The sequence below is a fragment of the Phycomyces blakesleeanus genome, assembly GCF_001638985.1.
Source record: "Phycomyces blakesleeanus NRRL 1555(-) unplaced genomic scaffold PHYBLscaffold_22, whole genome shotgun sequence".
NCBI classification, from domain to species: domain Eukaryota; kingdom Fungi; phylum Mucoromycota; class Mucoromycetes; order Mucorales; family Phycomycetaceae; genus Phycomyces; species Phycomyces blakesleeanus.
In genome coordinates, this window is record NW_017265155.1 from 882702 (window position 1) to 896987 (window position 14286).

Consider the following 14286-nt stretch of genomic DNA (forward strand, 5'->3'; position numbering starts at 1 on the left):
ACAGAAATAGGTGTGGTCACAATTTTTATTTATTTATTTTATATTGTGCGTTTATTGCATGAGAACTACAATAAAAAAGACATTGCATTGAATATGAACTCTAAAATGTAAAGTAAAATTCTAGAAACCTCTATAATTATACTTATAGAAGCTTTACTTTCAATAAGTAAAATATTGCATCAACAGTTTTCTTGAACACAATTATTCTATCGCCACATTTAGGACACGACATTTTGCCTCTCGAGCACGACGTTTACAAATTGTATATTTTGTATATACTGCATAAAAAAAATAGAAATTTTAATATGGTTACTACTTAAGTACACCTAGAAATTCCGTTATATTAAATGAAGATGTACTTTATTCATGAATTAAATTATTTATATTTTGATAGATTGATTTTACTCATATAAACTACTTTGGGTGGTTAGGGACCAGATAAAATTGCTGGATGCCGGACAACAAGTCACTTTTTATGAGGCCGGTAAATGGTGAAAGGCGGAAATTCAATAAACGTAGTGCTCCAGAGAAACGTCGTGCCCGAGAGGAAAAGTGTCTGGCCCGAATAATTAGCGATACTAAAAGCCAGTTTTTGCTTGTGCAGCATAAAAAAGAGAAACAGTTTGAAGAACTGAGATTTCAGTGTAGGTGATAATCATAACCTTGGTTGATATCTCTCTATTTACGTCCATGTATTCAATCGTCGTATAAAGCAGCTATCCGATTATAACAAATATTCCAACATATGAGGTGTCATCCACCTTGTGTGCGCCTTCAAGTTGGTCCATCATATCGGTTGTCATCCAACGTGCATCTTTTGATTTGGGTCTGATTTGGTATTTACAACATAATCCTCTTAATGATAGTAATCTCTTTGGCTTCATGGTAAGAGGCACTCAGTCCATTCTTATAGTTATTGTTGTAACCAATAAATAAAGAGTTATTTAAGATGAAATTATTTGTTTTCTTTGCTTTTTGGGGGCCAAGTATTTGGAGAAAGACTGCAAGGTAAGGACTGTTGTCGTACTCTCTAATAGCAACCCCCCTTGCCTTTGTACCTTTGACTAGTTAGTCTCTTAACCAGATAACTTTTAAATGGTGATTGTCAAACGATGTCTTCTTATTACCAACATTCTCATATTTCTTGTACTCTGACGTGTATGCTTCTTTCAAAAGTAGTATATTTGATGGTTTTATCTCGGTTAGATTTTGAGACCTATTCTCCTCAGGTGCTGTATATCCAGGGTTGATATCTTGCTCGATTGGTGATGCATAACATTTTGGTATAAAGGCCACTACTGAAACGCATTGTATAAACTGTAATTTTTGAAGCAACATTATCGAAGCATATATGACCACAGAAGAAGAGAGAAAAGACGAGAAGAAAATAGAAAAAAAAACTATTTGTCGGTTACACGAGCTCTTTCCTTCCCACACACACACACACACACAGAAACCTTCAAAGTAATAGTAATAAACAGTGATATATATACTATAGCAAAAAAAAACCTAAAGATGCCTTTAAGGAATTTAGAGAATAAATAGTAGAGTTGAATACATATCTAAAGTACGTACAGTATTATTCGGTAGATAACAAAATCGTAAATATAATTATGAGACGGTATACTTGTTCTTTATTTTGTCTTATATTGAAGTAAGAATTTCTTTTTAAAAAAAATCAATAGGTATTATATATCATATAAGCTATACATAAAATAAAGCTCTTTGGACCTATAAAAAGCCAAAGACGTTATTAGCTATTTATTGAAAATCTTAAGAGTAACTGTGGTTCGATTAAAGTCTTCAATGATTGATTAATATGCTCCGAAATATCACAAGATGTATGTATCTTTTTCTTGTGTATATTACAATAGATATATTGTGTAATGCGATAATGGATTTAAATTTTGTTCGTCTACACATATAGACAAAAGATCTATAATAGTGGCTATTAGGGAATAATATATATATTATACATATTATACAATATAAGAGCAGGCTATAATATTGGTCGTGCTATTATATACATATGACATTGATATTGTATTGAAAAAGGCAAAAGTAAAGCAAAAAGAGAAAATGCACACTTTTCACAAGGACTGAATACAAGTTTTGGAAATGGATCTGGCGAGGTGTGCTCGCTTGGTAAAATCTTCGTTGCACGAATGGGTATTTGATAGAGACTTGGCAAGGCTTCAAGGATAATTTAACTACAAATGGGTTTAAAGAGTAACATATAATCATAAATTTTGAGCAGCTTGCTGTACTGAGATCATATTTCTTTAAACAAATGATTATCGCTATTATACTTTGAAGAATTGTTTGTCAAAAAGGATCATTTTGATCCAAATGATAAATTAAAAGCAAAAAATCAGCTGTAACTCCAAATTGGCCAAGTAAGTAGTTTTTTATAGCCAAGTAACCTGGTAGAACGCATCAAGATCCATTATGTCAAAGTCGTTTCATATTAATTGCTCAAATATTGATTACATTATCCCATTTTTTCACTCTAAAAAACTATTTAATAATATATATTTAGATATTTACACCACATAACGATGTTTGATCCAAAAGTTCCCTCAAAACATACACCTAAAAAAATCGAAAATTTGTTCTTTTTTCTACTAAGTAAAGTTGTTTAACGAATTGATCTATGATGTTCAGTGCTTATCTTACCAACAACGGCCAAATATTCACGGAGATATCGAGAGATTAAAAAACGACAATATCGATATTTACACCATATAAAGATGTCGCTTAAATGTCCGCCATTAAAAGGGCGTGTCCCAAAAATTAGCATGGAACCAACTCAAAAAATAATATAAGAAAAAAAAACCTGAATTATAAATACCACACTTACTGCTTCTAGGTAAAGATTGAAGAATATATAATGTCAAAAGGGTCCACAGAAGGTTTTAGTATGGGTTTTCTCAAATAACTGAGAATATTGTGCTCTTTAGGATTATTGCCGCTATAGATATCAAAATTGTCATAGCAAAAAACACATCTTCAGCCCGGTTGATTTTTTCTAACAAATAAAACATATTACTGTGCAGATAATGTTTTGTTGTATTGTTTTTTTTTTAAAAAAAAAGAAAAACTTATAGGAGAGCTATTTATGATTGTAGAATAGAAAGTCGTGTTTTCAGTCTTGCTCACATTAATGATTTTACTGATTTAAGAAAGTCACTCGGCCTGATCTACTTTATATTCTTGGTAAATATTCATTTGGGTGCACTGTTCTTTACCGTTATGAACAGCTTAAGTCTCATATATTTTTTGACCGTGTGACTTAAAAGTATAGTAATTTACTAAGCTAACTCTCATGGGCTGTGTTTCATCATTTCGATATACAGGTACCAGATTATAAATACACTCCGTTCCTTTTCTTTAAAGATAATTTGATTTTATTCATGGCGCCAAGGTCGGAGGTTAGACGATGTTAATAAACATAATCATTTATTGAAATGCATTTGAAAGACTGCGCCTATTTATTAAAGAGTACCTGGACTCGCCGCAGTGAGGAAATATTTCCAAGTTATAGAGCCACATGAGTAATGAGATCGGTGTATTTATATCAGTAAATATTTATATTAACTGTCATTTATGGTCTTACCCCTCTATAATTTACTAGCAGAAAATCACACTTTTTGTGTTTCATTACCATGCCAATCAGTTTCTCAGAAACAACAAGAGAAATATAACACATACTAGTATGAGGGATTATCTCCCTAAGCTTTATATAGGAGTTATGTTCATTTAAGATAGGTAGTCCAAACCTTGGATTATTATTATTATTTTGGCTAAAAATATTATCAAAATATAATTGAATAATACGAGTTTGATCAACACCATGACGTCTTTGGTGTATCTGTTACAAAATAAGTGGAGTAATAAAGTATGCGGACGCTAAGCAAGCGACAATATACTAAATCTATTTGTAATTTATTGGTGTGTTACTCTAGGTTTCTACAATTCATGATATGAGCCACTAAAATAAGATCCTTTTTCCTTTCGAGAATAGCTTAGTGCCTGGAAGGCTAGATCAAGAGAGAGAAAATAGAGAAAGAAAGAAGGAAAAAGAGAGAAAATAAGTAAGCCTCAAAAAAAAAGACCACATCTTGACTTTGAATAGATATTCACGCTTGTGGTACAGTTTATTAATATATTTGTATTTAATTTCAAGTTACTTACAAAGTCGATCCTAGTCAAAGGTGCTGGTTATTGATTGCATTTGCCTCTATAAACCCTTTATATATTGGCCCAATAGATAGATATATATTTATATATATACAGTTCATGCTTTGATCATTTGATTGATTGTGAACAAATAGGCCGAGTTGGAAAGATTCAAAGCCCCATTCATCACATTTGATACAGCATGCCAAGCCAAGCCTTTAAGAAGATGGAGAAGTAGAAGATATGCCTTATCCAAGAATATTTTTGCCCCAGTGTTCCACCCCAAATTCACCACCTTCCTATCAGCCTTTAGTGTTCGTTTTTATTTTTATTTTTATTTTTATTTTTACTTTTTATTATTATTTTTTTTTTAAAAAAAAAAGTAATAATAAAACTTGCCTGAATATCAAACTTGTAAACCAAATAAAATCAAATTCAACCAACAGTCTCACTCTTTCTTCTTCTTGCTGCAACTTTTACGCTAACATGGACAAAGACGAGATTTCAGACCACTCGAAATTTAGTGCGGGAAGACTACATTCACCTCCTCCAATGCATCATCACCAAGACCCATTCGATGCAATCGGTGCAACAACCACAGTCCCTTTAGACGATTCTCTGTCCCCTCATGTCCAGTTTGCTGCTCGTTCCCCTTCTATTATACCTACACCAATATATGACGAGTCCTCATTTGCTGATCCCTCATCTCCAATGCCCATATTAGCACCCCCGATTCCAATGCACGCCATGTCATCTCAGGGCATCAATACACCACCAGCAACTTCAGCTGGCTCTCGTAACTTTGCTACAGATACATTTCAACCTGCGCCCAGGGCTATCCCTCCACAATCATCGGGCGAAAAAACCGCTCAAGAAGATTATGGACCACGTTTCGCAGACGAAGACGAAGGAAGAGCTCAATATGAGCTGGGGAGCACTGCTCCCGCTATCCATCAACGGGGTCCCGGAGGATCGAGTAACTTTATGCGACTCGACTCAGATACGATTGAACAGCGTGGACAGTACGCACCGGTTGGGGGACGTACATCGAGAGGGGACACTACCTTTCCGGGATTTACACAGCCCTATGGGGCCAACCGAGGGTTATTAATGCGTGCATTACTGGGACCTGTCAGTAGACCTTGGTTTAGTTGGATAACAGGTGTCGTGATGCTGTGTGTCATGATCTACGAATTTGTCAGAAATCAACAATTGACCGGATATTTAATCGAAACCAGTCCTTTCAACCCGATGGTGGGACCCAGTTTTACGGTAAGCAAGATATCTTGTACAAATCGACATGTTACTAACGAACGAGCCACGATGTTCTTCCACAGGTTCTTGTAAACGTTGGAGCTAAATTCACACCGTGCATGCGATCATTACCGGAATACAGTCTGTCAAGTACATTTGCGAGCTGTTTTAGACCAGATGCAACATGTACCCTCGAAACAGCATGTGGGTTTGGAGGATTTGGAGGAGAAACACCCAATCAAACCTTTCGTTTCTTTACCCCCATCTTCCTACATGCTGGTGTCATACATTATCTTATTAATATGCTCACTCATCTCAGACTTGGAGCTGATCTTGAGCGTGCACTTGGAATTCCTCGCTATGCTGCCTTGTACTTTGCTTCAGGTATCTGGGGCGTTGTTCTGAGTTCAATGTTGGCACCGAGCACTTCTGGTATGTTGCACTTTATTATATTCTTTATTTTACTAATATATCTATATATTTATTAGCTTCCATGGGATGTTCAGGAGCACTATTTGGTCTAATTGGTTATATGTTTATCGATGTTATTGTCAACTGGAAGAACATAAAGTCGCCTGTGCGCGAATTGATGAGTTTATTGATTTCAACAATCATTTCCCTTGTCCTTGGTTTATTACCTGGACTTGACAACTTTGCACACATGGGTAAGTACCAATTAAAACATCCTGAGGGAGATTTTATTTCAAAGAAAGAAAGAAAAAAAAACTAAATTTTGGTTAAAGGTGGATTTGCGGTGGGTATTGTGATGGGTGTATTGATTTCACCCATGCGAACCAATGCCAGCAAGAGTTTCCGGATCGGTACCTGGATTGCCCGCGTTGTTGCCTTTGTTTTGCTGATAATTATGTTCGTTGTTACTATTAAAGCCTTTTATTCTTCCGAGGACCCAAGCAAGGTAATTAATACACACCCACAAATCAGAAAAAAAAAGCTTGAGCCACTTAGAATCTAATTCCTTGTCTGATAGATTTGCCCCAATTGTAAATATCTTTCTTGCTTGCCTGTCAGCAACTGGTGTGATTTGTAAAAAAAAATTATATGTATATATATATGTATAATGGTAAAAAAGCTGCATTTCCTATATATTACAGCTTGAGAATTATTTTTTTTATAAAAAAAAAAGAGATATTATATTACAAGTGCCATTGCTTCTTCTTGAAAAAAAAAAGCAAAGAAAGACTGAGATGAAGATGATGTCGTTCTGTAGTTCTACAATTCATTTCCAATTGTGACCCAATAATCACGTAGATTATTCTTTCTACCAAAGATCTCCAAATATTTACCTAAATAACATTTCAATAACCTGAGTGTGAGATCTAATCGCCTCGCAAGCATTGATATTCGTATATTATAATTACCATCAGGGACAAGTTCTTCAATTAACTCATAGAGCTCTTCTGGCTTCTGACTCTGACCTCTGCGTTCAGAAAAGATCACATCGGATCCCACAGAGTGGCGACATCCAGGTGGGTCCTCACCCTACACATAACATAGCCCAATGAATTAAATAACCAAGCATGATTCACATTTATCACACAGGTCATCTACCTTTTTTCCAACCAGACAAGTTTCTTTTGCGTGTTGCAAATAGTATCCATGACCCTTGGCCATACGTCGATTGACTGTTTGTTTAACCCAGGTTATATCGTCCACATAACTAATTTTATATATTGTTTTAATATCTGCTTTACTAATTTTTTCTTTCACTTACGTATAACCCCATTTTTCCATCAATTCAAACGCTTTTGCATATTTGTTGTTAATGACCCAAATGAAAATGAAACCGTTCTTTTGAAGTTTTGGTACAGGAATATCCTCAATACAGATATCAGGTAGTTGTTGATAAGCAATAGCCACCTATATCAAACAAGCTCTTTTTGTCAGTGCCACCTAACCTTACCAATCCACTTTAATGAATTATATATATACGGTTGCTGTTCTTGCTCTTGTTTAACTTACACCTCGAGTTGGGGCATGTGTAGCAAGCTGCCACGGGGGATCGGTTACAATGACATCAAATTGGACCTCGGCTGCCAAAGACTATAACATTGATATGCACCTTAGTTTACCAATTTATATTATTTTATTTATTACCGTGATTTGTTACTCACATCCCAATCAAAGTTCATCACATTAGCTTTAATGGGAACACACCATTCAGGTGCTTCAAATTCTTCAAGGTCTACACATGCACACAAACATGTGTAAATCTTCTTATTCTTATTCTTATTCTCATTCTCATTTTCATTTTAATTTTATTCCATAATAGCTTGTTGTTATTACCCTGTTCATCGAGTTCGTCTCCTTTTTCTTGCTTTCCTAATTTTTCTTCCAAGGTAGCAATCTCGATCTGCAATGCGTCAATCTGGAGATGAAGTTCGCTCTCTTGCTTTAGTAGGCTCTTGAGAGTTCCGTCGCTGACGGTAGTCTCGTCGAAGTCGTCCCGATCCATCAGAATTGAGGAAGGGGTAGATTCTCGCGATGACATTTTGCCGACGCGAGGTTTTAAAAGAAGAGGAAAATTGACGTGGCTTTTAGGATTAGTTGAGTCACTTTTGAATTCCAAGTCAAGTAACAATTAAAAATAAAAAATAAAAAAATAAAAATAAAATACAGAGTTTCGCATTCCAAAAATGAGAAAATCAAAACTTTTTTTTTTTTTTTTTTAGATAATTTCAGGTTAAATTTGAGAAGCTCCACCTTTCAAGTATGTGATCCATAATATCCAAATATTTTCTCATTTTTGAATGCGAAACTCTGTATAGGGAAAAAGTCAGGAACTCGGATTGCCAGTCACCAGAGTCCTGAGGATTGTGAGACATATATGGTGCATTTAGACAGTAACCAGGATTCTGGCTTTCTCAGCTGACAAAAAAGGACTCGGCCAATTAAAGAAAAAACTCGTTCGGTTCGGATCGGACGAATATTCGGATTTACTCTTGGGCACACGTCTTTTAAAGTGGAGACAAAACGTGGAGTGTATATTTTCTTTTTCAAAAAAAAAACCAGAAGATTGATATGTTACAATCTCATTTGGTACCTTTTTTTTTTAAAAAAAAAAAAGAAGAATAAATACATATATAATATATTACTTGTGAAATGGTATTGAAGATTATTATTATTATATTTGCAGCTATGTATACAGAAAGTATATATGCTTGAAAGGCTAAATTACACTCACGTAATCCAGTTCTTATACTAGATGTTAGTAGTAAGCAAATGTTAATTCATCTGGAACAAAGTACGTTTTCTGCAGCTAAATTGAAACAAATGTAGAAAATAGAAGCCATTAAACTTCCGATCTAGCAACAATCGTCGATAAGTTGGTCGCCTGGTAACATTAATCAATTCCGCCCAAGGTACTATTTATCAATGGTGTTATATTAAGGCATGTATAAAATATAGAATAAAGCAGGCAAGAGCCCCCATTACTGTAAGCAACCTTTTTTTTTACTGTGAAGAGTAAAGTGATTGCAAAAGGTCATCATACTTGTCCTAGCAACCGAAATAAGTGTGTGAGAGAGAGAGATGGTGATGCTTATACCATCAACGTTTAATTAGACTGATCGAACAGAGACATAATAATAATATATATATTGATATGTTTGTTAGCTATTGGGAATTCGCATAGTGTATTAACCTGATATATTATTAAAAAGAGTTTACATATAAAAAGGGGCCTATCGTGGAATTTGAGTCCATTGAATGATTACCATGGCTTGTAAAAAATTCTCAATGTAATTAGTCTATACACGTGTGGTAAACGATAAAGATGTGTTGGATACTAACTACTACGTATAAATATGTAAAAGAGTGGTACCCCATATAAATTAATTACTCAACTGGTCGATACAAAAGGGCATATCCGATTCCGAGCAAAGTATAAAAATAGGCTGAAACACCCTAGAGTAATTTTGAATTATCTGGAATAACCTAAAAGTTTAGTTGACAGGCATCGCAAAAGACAGCTTAAAAGCGCTATATCTAACGTTTTGCCTACAAAGTTATTGAGCGAGAAGTTTAGACTGTTCTAATATTAACAAAGGAAGGGAAGCTAATAGTTCTCGGATAAAATACGCTCAGGAATAACTCATGTCATTATGTGAGCTCCATTTTCATCAGAGAATACCCCATTAATATATCTGAGTCTTTCTATGCTTAAAAACGCCCCTAATTGACTGAAATAAGTCTCTAGTTAGATAGCATTCTGGCTAAAGACGCTTATAAGGAAAAACAAATAGAATTGAAAATAACAATATTATTATTTTATTAGGGTCCAAATTCACGGTCTATTTTGTATTTTATTCTCAAGAAAAATCCAAAATATTCTGGTTTGAAACGTAGCTGCTTATCTATGCATAAGAACTGTGTAAAGCTGTTGAAAGGAGACAGCTACTAATCTCATAAGTACCAAAAGATTATACTTTTGTATCAAATCTTTTTAACTAATTCAGCTTTGATTTGAGAATATAATGCCCAAATGCTTTTTACCAATCAACTTTTTTTCTTTTAAAGAAATGATGTGAATTCTTACCAATGAAACTTATCTAGATACTTTGACGATTTTAATCTTTCATTAAACTTTGAATGCGTGATAAAGAAAAAGAGGGTTAATTGAGTGCTTGCACGTGTATACATAATGGATTTCTTACAAGAGTACTTGAGTCAAGATTAAAACCACGTTGCTAATAGTTAGCATTTTTTTAGTTTATTTTTACCCGCCATTGTAGCTCAAAGAAAACCATATCTTCACTTTCAAATTTTTATTTTCCTTACCTGACCCAGTCGGATTGCCCCCGGTGAATTCAACGTCCTCGATCAAACCTTGTCTATTGTTTCCAGAAAACAACTTTTATCTGCTTAATTCTTCGGCTTTACGGGTCGAATTTTACCAGCAAGAACGTATCAGATAACTGCCAAGCTGATTTCCTGCTTCTTATCAGAGTCCGCTTCGTTTTTCATGGTTGTGGCTGTCATAATGGTTTGTGGCTGGGCTGTAAATAAGGTATACCTGTATGTCCGCCAAAACACCGCCAGAATCAACAATTCTCCGATAGCTAAAGACATGTATAGATATATGTGGGCAGACTGGTTGGAGAATGTACAACGTGTGAGATGAATTCAAATAACTAAATTCCCAGGAACATCTCAAAGCAAATCCTGTACACGTGCAACACTTCTGGAGTGCTAATCCTTTATTTTCTGATGTTTCTTATATTTAAGCAAAGAAAAGGTGATGTCACTTGGAAAGACCAATGAGGAAGCGACAAGAGAGCATGAGCTCAGTTTTGACAAGGTTGGTGGGTGAAGAAACAAACGCTGAGTTGGTTGTCGATTGGTTTCCATGGTATTAAATTTAATTAAACTCAGTCTAGCTTAAAGGGCTCCCTTCCCACCCCCACCTCCCAGCCTGCAAAAGAAGGAATTGGGACCCTTGATGCCCAACCATAGACACCTTGGCCCAAACTATCCTTTTTCTCTTTCCCTCTTCCTTTCATTAAAACTGGAACATATATCATCACAAAACTTCCACACAAAATAAAATCTAGCTCAATTTATTATGAAGCTCAACATTGCTACTTTTCCTGTTCCTCTTATGGCAAATATTGTCGCTAATCTTTTGGAATCCATTGTCACTGCAAACGATCTTCTTCCGTGCACTGACATTACACACTTTCACTCAAGAGCAGTACCAAACATTAACATTCGGGCCTACCTTTTACGAATTCTCAAATTTACGCCATTCACAAACGAAGTTTTTCTCTCTCTACTTGTCTATTTTGATCGGATCTCAAGAATCGAAAAGAATTTTACCGTCAGCTCTCTTAATATTCATCGGCTACTCATCACAAGGTAATTAACTGAATTGACTGGTGGAGTAAAAACTAATGACTGTTTATTAGTATTGTTGTAGCATCTAAATTCACGTCAGATGTATTTTATCCCAATGCCCGCTATGCAAAGGTAAAAGAATTTTGTGTGTGCGGGGAGGGTTTCTGCCACAAACCTTCATAAAGTGAAGGTACAAGTGGCTCATATCACGTGAATGATTTTTTTTTTTTAGGTTGGTGGCCTTCCTCTATGTGAATTAAATCAACTTGAGCTGGAGTTTTTGTTTCTGTGCAACTTTGAGCTTCTGGTGCGCCTAGAAGATATGCAGGATTATGGAAATCAATTACTGGCTCATGCTATGACTCAACCTGAACTCCAGGAAGAAATTCACCACTACATAATTCCATCTCCCACCCAATCTCCAATTCTCCCTCCACTGGTGACACGTCCAGACTCTGCTCTTGTAACACCAGCCATATCGTCAACCGTAAAGCCTTTAGTGGCCACATATCCCCTGACACCACCAACTGATGCTACTACCGAGGCGCCTTGTCCCGTAGATCGCTCGTCATTGGTTGCACGGCATCAGAAGCACCGGTCGGCTCGCTCTCATCCTTATGCCAAACCAGGCGTGTTCACTCGCTAATTATCATAATAATAATAGTGGAGCACAAAAACATAGCAAGACAAAACGGAGCACAACAAAACGCAAATCGACATCAGCCACCTGGAAAATAATAATCATAGAAAAAGAAAAGAGACGAAAAGAAAAGAAAAGAAAAGAAAAGACAAAAGGCACATAGTACATCACAACATTCACTCAGCATTAACCCTTACACTACATTAGCATATTATCTCATTTGTATTTTCTCGCATTCAAAGTACAATGCCTCTTTATATATTAAACATGTACATACATATCATCTTAGTGTCACATTGTAATTTGTACGATGCACACCAAATACAGGACGCTTTTCCCCCCTTCTTTTTGTTTTTATTTTACTTCTCTTAGTTTGTAAAGATCTGCTACGGGCAGAAATCGAGTTTGTGGGTGGAAAAAGTAAAGTGTATCAAGATTATTGGCTCTAAAAATGCCAGCTAGTACAAGAAAGTCTCTTTGTAATAAAGTAGACAAGAAGAACAAAGATAAATATATAATTTTAGATATAAATAAATAGAAAGAAAGAAAAACCTTACATGATAGAATATTTGTAGATTCTGTACTCTCTTGGCTTGCCTTTTTATTCCTAAACTCCTTCTTATTACACCAAGACAAGCGCCTGTTATACACAACCAAAATTTTATTGCACAACAACGAAAAACAACAGCACCCAAAAAAAATAACGTTGTATCTAAAGGCAATGGCTTTTTCATTTTCTGTTTCTGTTTCTGTTTCTTATTGTCTTGCGATGGCTTAATTGCAATCATACGACGCATGTGTCAATATCATCAGCGGTGTATCAAGCGGAGCCATCGGCAATCCCACCTTCTGCAGTAGCAGTGCATTCGAATAACACTTTAACTTTTTTTTTCTTATCAAGCACTCTTATTAGCTTTATATCAGCACAACAATGACTATCATTCATGCAGGCTATCATCATAATCGTCCCATCCCACAAAAAATACTTTTTCGTCAGCCTGGGAAGAAGTCAAGGGACTAGCGAACATTCTAGCCCGAGATGTCATGGTTGCTCTGGGGGACAGTTCGGCTCGTCGTCCCACACAACAATCGAGTCAAGCCAATCATGTCTTGCCGAGAAGCGTGCCTGATCCGAATAGAGGCAGGATCATGGCACGGATTGGAGTGTGTCACCTGATCCGTTCATGAATTAATAGAGCTCGGGTCCAGCCAGCTCAACTTCCTGGCGCCCCTTTCTCCAATACTCATACTTCTTGACGATGTTTGACAATCTCGTGTCCCGAATGAGCTTCCGGAAGAAGAGACCTATTCTTGCTCAAGTCGACACTAAACCCAGTCCCCGCCCTACTCCGCCTGTAGAGACTCCCAAACAGGAGGATTCAGTTGTTCAGGCTGAACCCATATCTTCTGCTCCTACAAGCATAGCACCTTCTCTACCACCCTTGTCAGATAGTCTGAGTCCTCTACCAAACTCACCATTAGACTCTTCTATTGATGTCGATCATCTAGAGTTCTCTGCTACCCGCGAATTAGTCCTTCTCTTGTCAGACGAAGAGTGGCTCTCTGCGGGAAATAAGACACCCCAAAAGGACATCCTAGCTTTCCCGGCCTTTGAACATCTCTTGCACGAGCCCCAGACATTCAATCCGGGTCTACAGACTAAGCACCGTAGAGGCTCTACTCTTTCACGCCGCATTGGAAGTGCATTACTCTCAGGTATTAACAAAAAGCAGCAGGTCCCAGATATGCCTCAAAACCAAAGCCTGCCGCGCCTCACCACTGATCCAAAGGCCGCCCTCAAGAAATCACGGTCTACGCCTAACTTTGTAGAAGCTGAACGCGTTTGAACAAGGACCTCTAAATTATGTTCCTAAATTACCATACTCATTTACATCCGTGTATATAAATTATCCAGCCTATTATTATTACTATTACTATTATTATTATCCTTATCATTATCATTATCATTATTATTATTGCTATTTTATTATCTTTATCATTTTTTATGAATTTATACATTCTTATTTGTTATACCCCCCCCCCCCCCCCCCACAATGTCAAATCAATTTCCACTCTCATCCTAGACAATAAACTCCTTCTTTCTTGGACATGTCAACGTGACTGCCTCTCCAACTCTCTGGACTGTCAACAAAAACAACTCCCCCCGAAAAAAGGCATTCAAAGCTTGCATCATTACAATCATGTTCAGAGCAATCCCTCTGGGACGCACTTGTCGCCTTCAGGGCCCTTCTGCTCAAAAAATTCCTTCATTTTCTAGCTCTTCCAGGGTACCTAAAGCCCCTTTTCCCGCTGGAACCCAGGGTAAAACCACCACCACCACCAAAAAAAACAACCGCCGC

General features: G+C 36.5%; 5 protein-coding genes across 5 annotated transcripts; 4 read left to right on the top strand and 1 right to left on the bottom strand.

Moving 5' to 3' along the window:
• Window positions 1–451: 451 nt before the first annotated feature.
• Window positions 452–3291, top strand: PHYBLDRAFT_66653 (hypothetical protein; the record flags this gene model as incomplete). The annotated part of the gene is made up of 6 exons (XM_018441672.1): window positions 452–648; window positions 714–885; window positions 988–1008; window positions 2365–2396; window positions 2540–2628; window positions 3134–3291. 6 exons carry the CDS (start codon window positions 452–454, stop codon window positions 3289–3291), a joined length of 669 nt encoding a protein of 222 aa, XP_018287423.1.
• Window positions 3292–5513: 2222 nt separating this feature from the next.
• Window positions 5514–6481, top strand: PHYBLDRAFT_116575 (hypothetical protein; the record flags this gene model as incomplete). The annotated part of the gene is made up of 4 exons (XM_018428527.1): window positions 5514–5865; window positions 5922–6098; window positions 6177–6349; window positions 6422–6481. Coding segments are annotated over 4 exons (762 nt in total), but the record flags the coding sequence as incomplete, so codon positions are not given.
• Window positions 6482–6663: 182 nt separating this feature from the next.
• Window positions 6664–8276, bottom strand: PHYBLDRAFT_172632 (hypothetical protein; the record flags this gene model as incomplete). The annotated part of the gene is made up of 8 exons (XM_018436839.1): window positions 6664–6737; window positions 6813–6933; window positions 7003–7111; window positions 7166–7311; window positions 7414–7494; window positions 7566–7636; window positions 7738–8006; window positions 8155–8276. 8 exons carry the CDS (start codon window positions 8274–8276, stop codon window positions 6664–6666), a joined length of 993 nt encoding a protein of 330 aa, XP_018287425.1.
• A 2738-nt stretch (window positions 8277–11014) lies between these two features.
• On the top strand, window positions 11015–11932 carry PHYBLDRAFT_149780 (cyclin; the record flags this gene model as incomplete). The annotated part of the gene is made up of 3 exons (XM_018432338.1): window positions 11015–11307; window positions 11358–11418; window positions 11519–11932. 3 exons carry the CDS (start codon window positions 11015–11017, stop codon window positions 11930–11932), a joined length of 768 nt encoding a protein of 255 aa, XP_018287426.1.
• A 1038-nt stretch (window positions 11933–12970) lies between these two features.
• Window positions 12971–13885, top strand: PHYBLDRAFT_188463 (hypothetical protein; the record flags this gene model as incomplete). Its single annotated transcript, XM_018439512.1, has 2 exons — window positions 12971–13090; window positions 13123–13885. The coding sequence occupies 2 exons, from the start codon at window positions 12971–12973 to the stop codon at window positions 13771–13773; spliced, it is 771 nt and encodes a 256-aa protein (XP_018287427.1). The 3' UTR covers window positions 13774–13885.
• Between the last annotated feature and the right edge of the window lie 401 nt (window positions 13886–14286).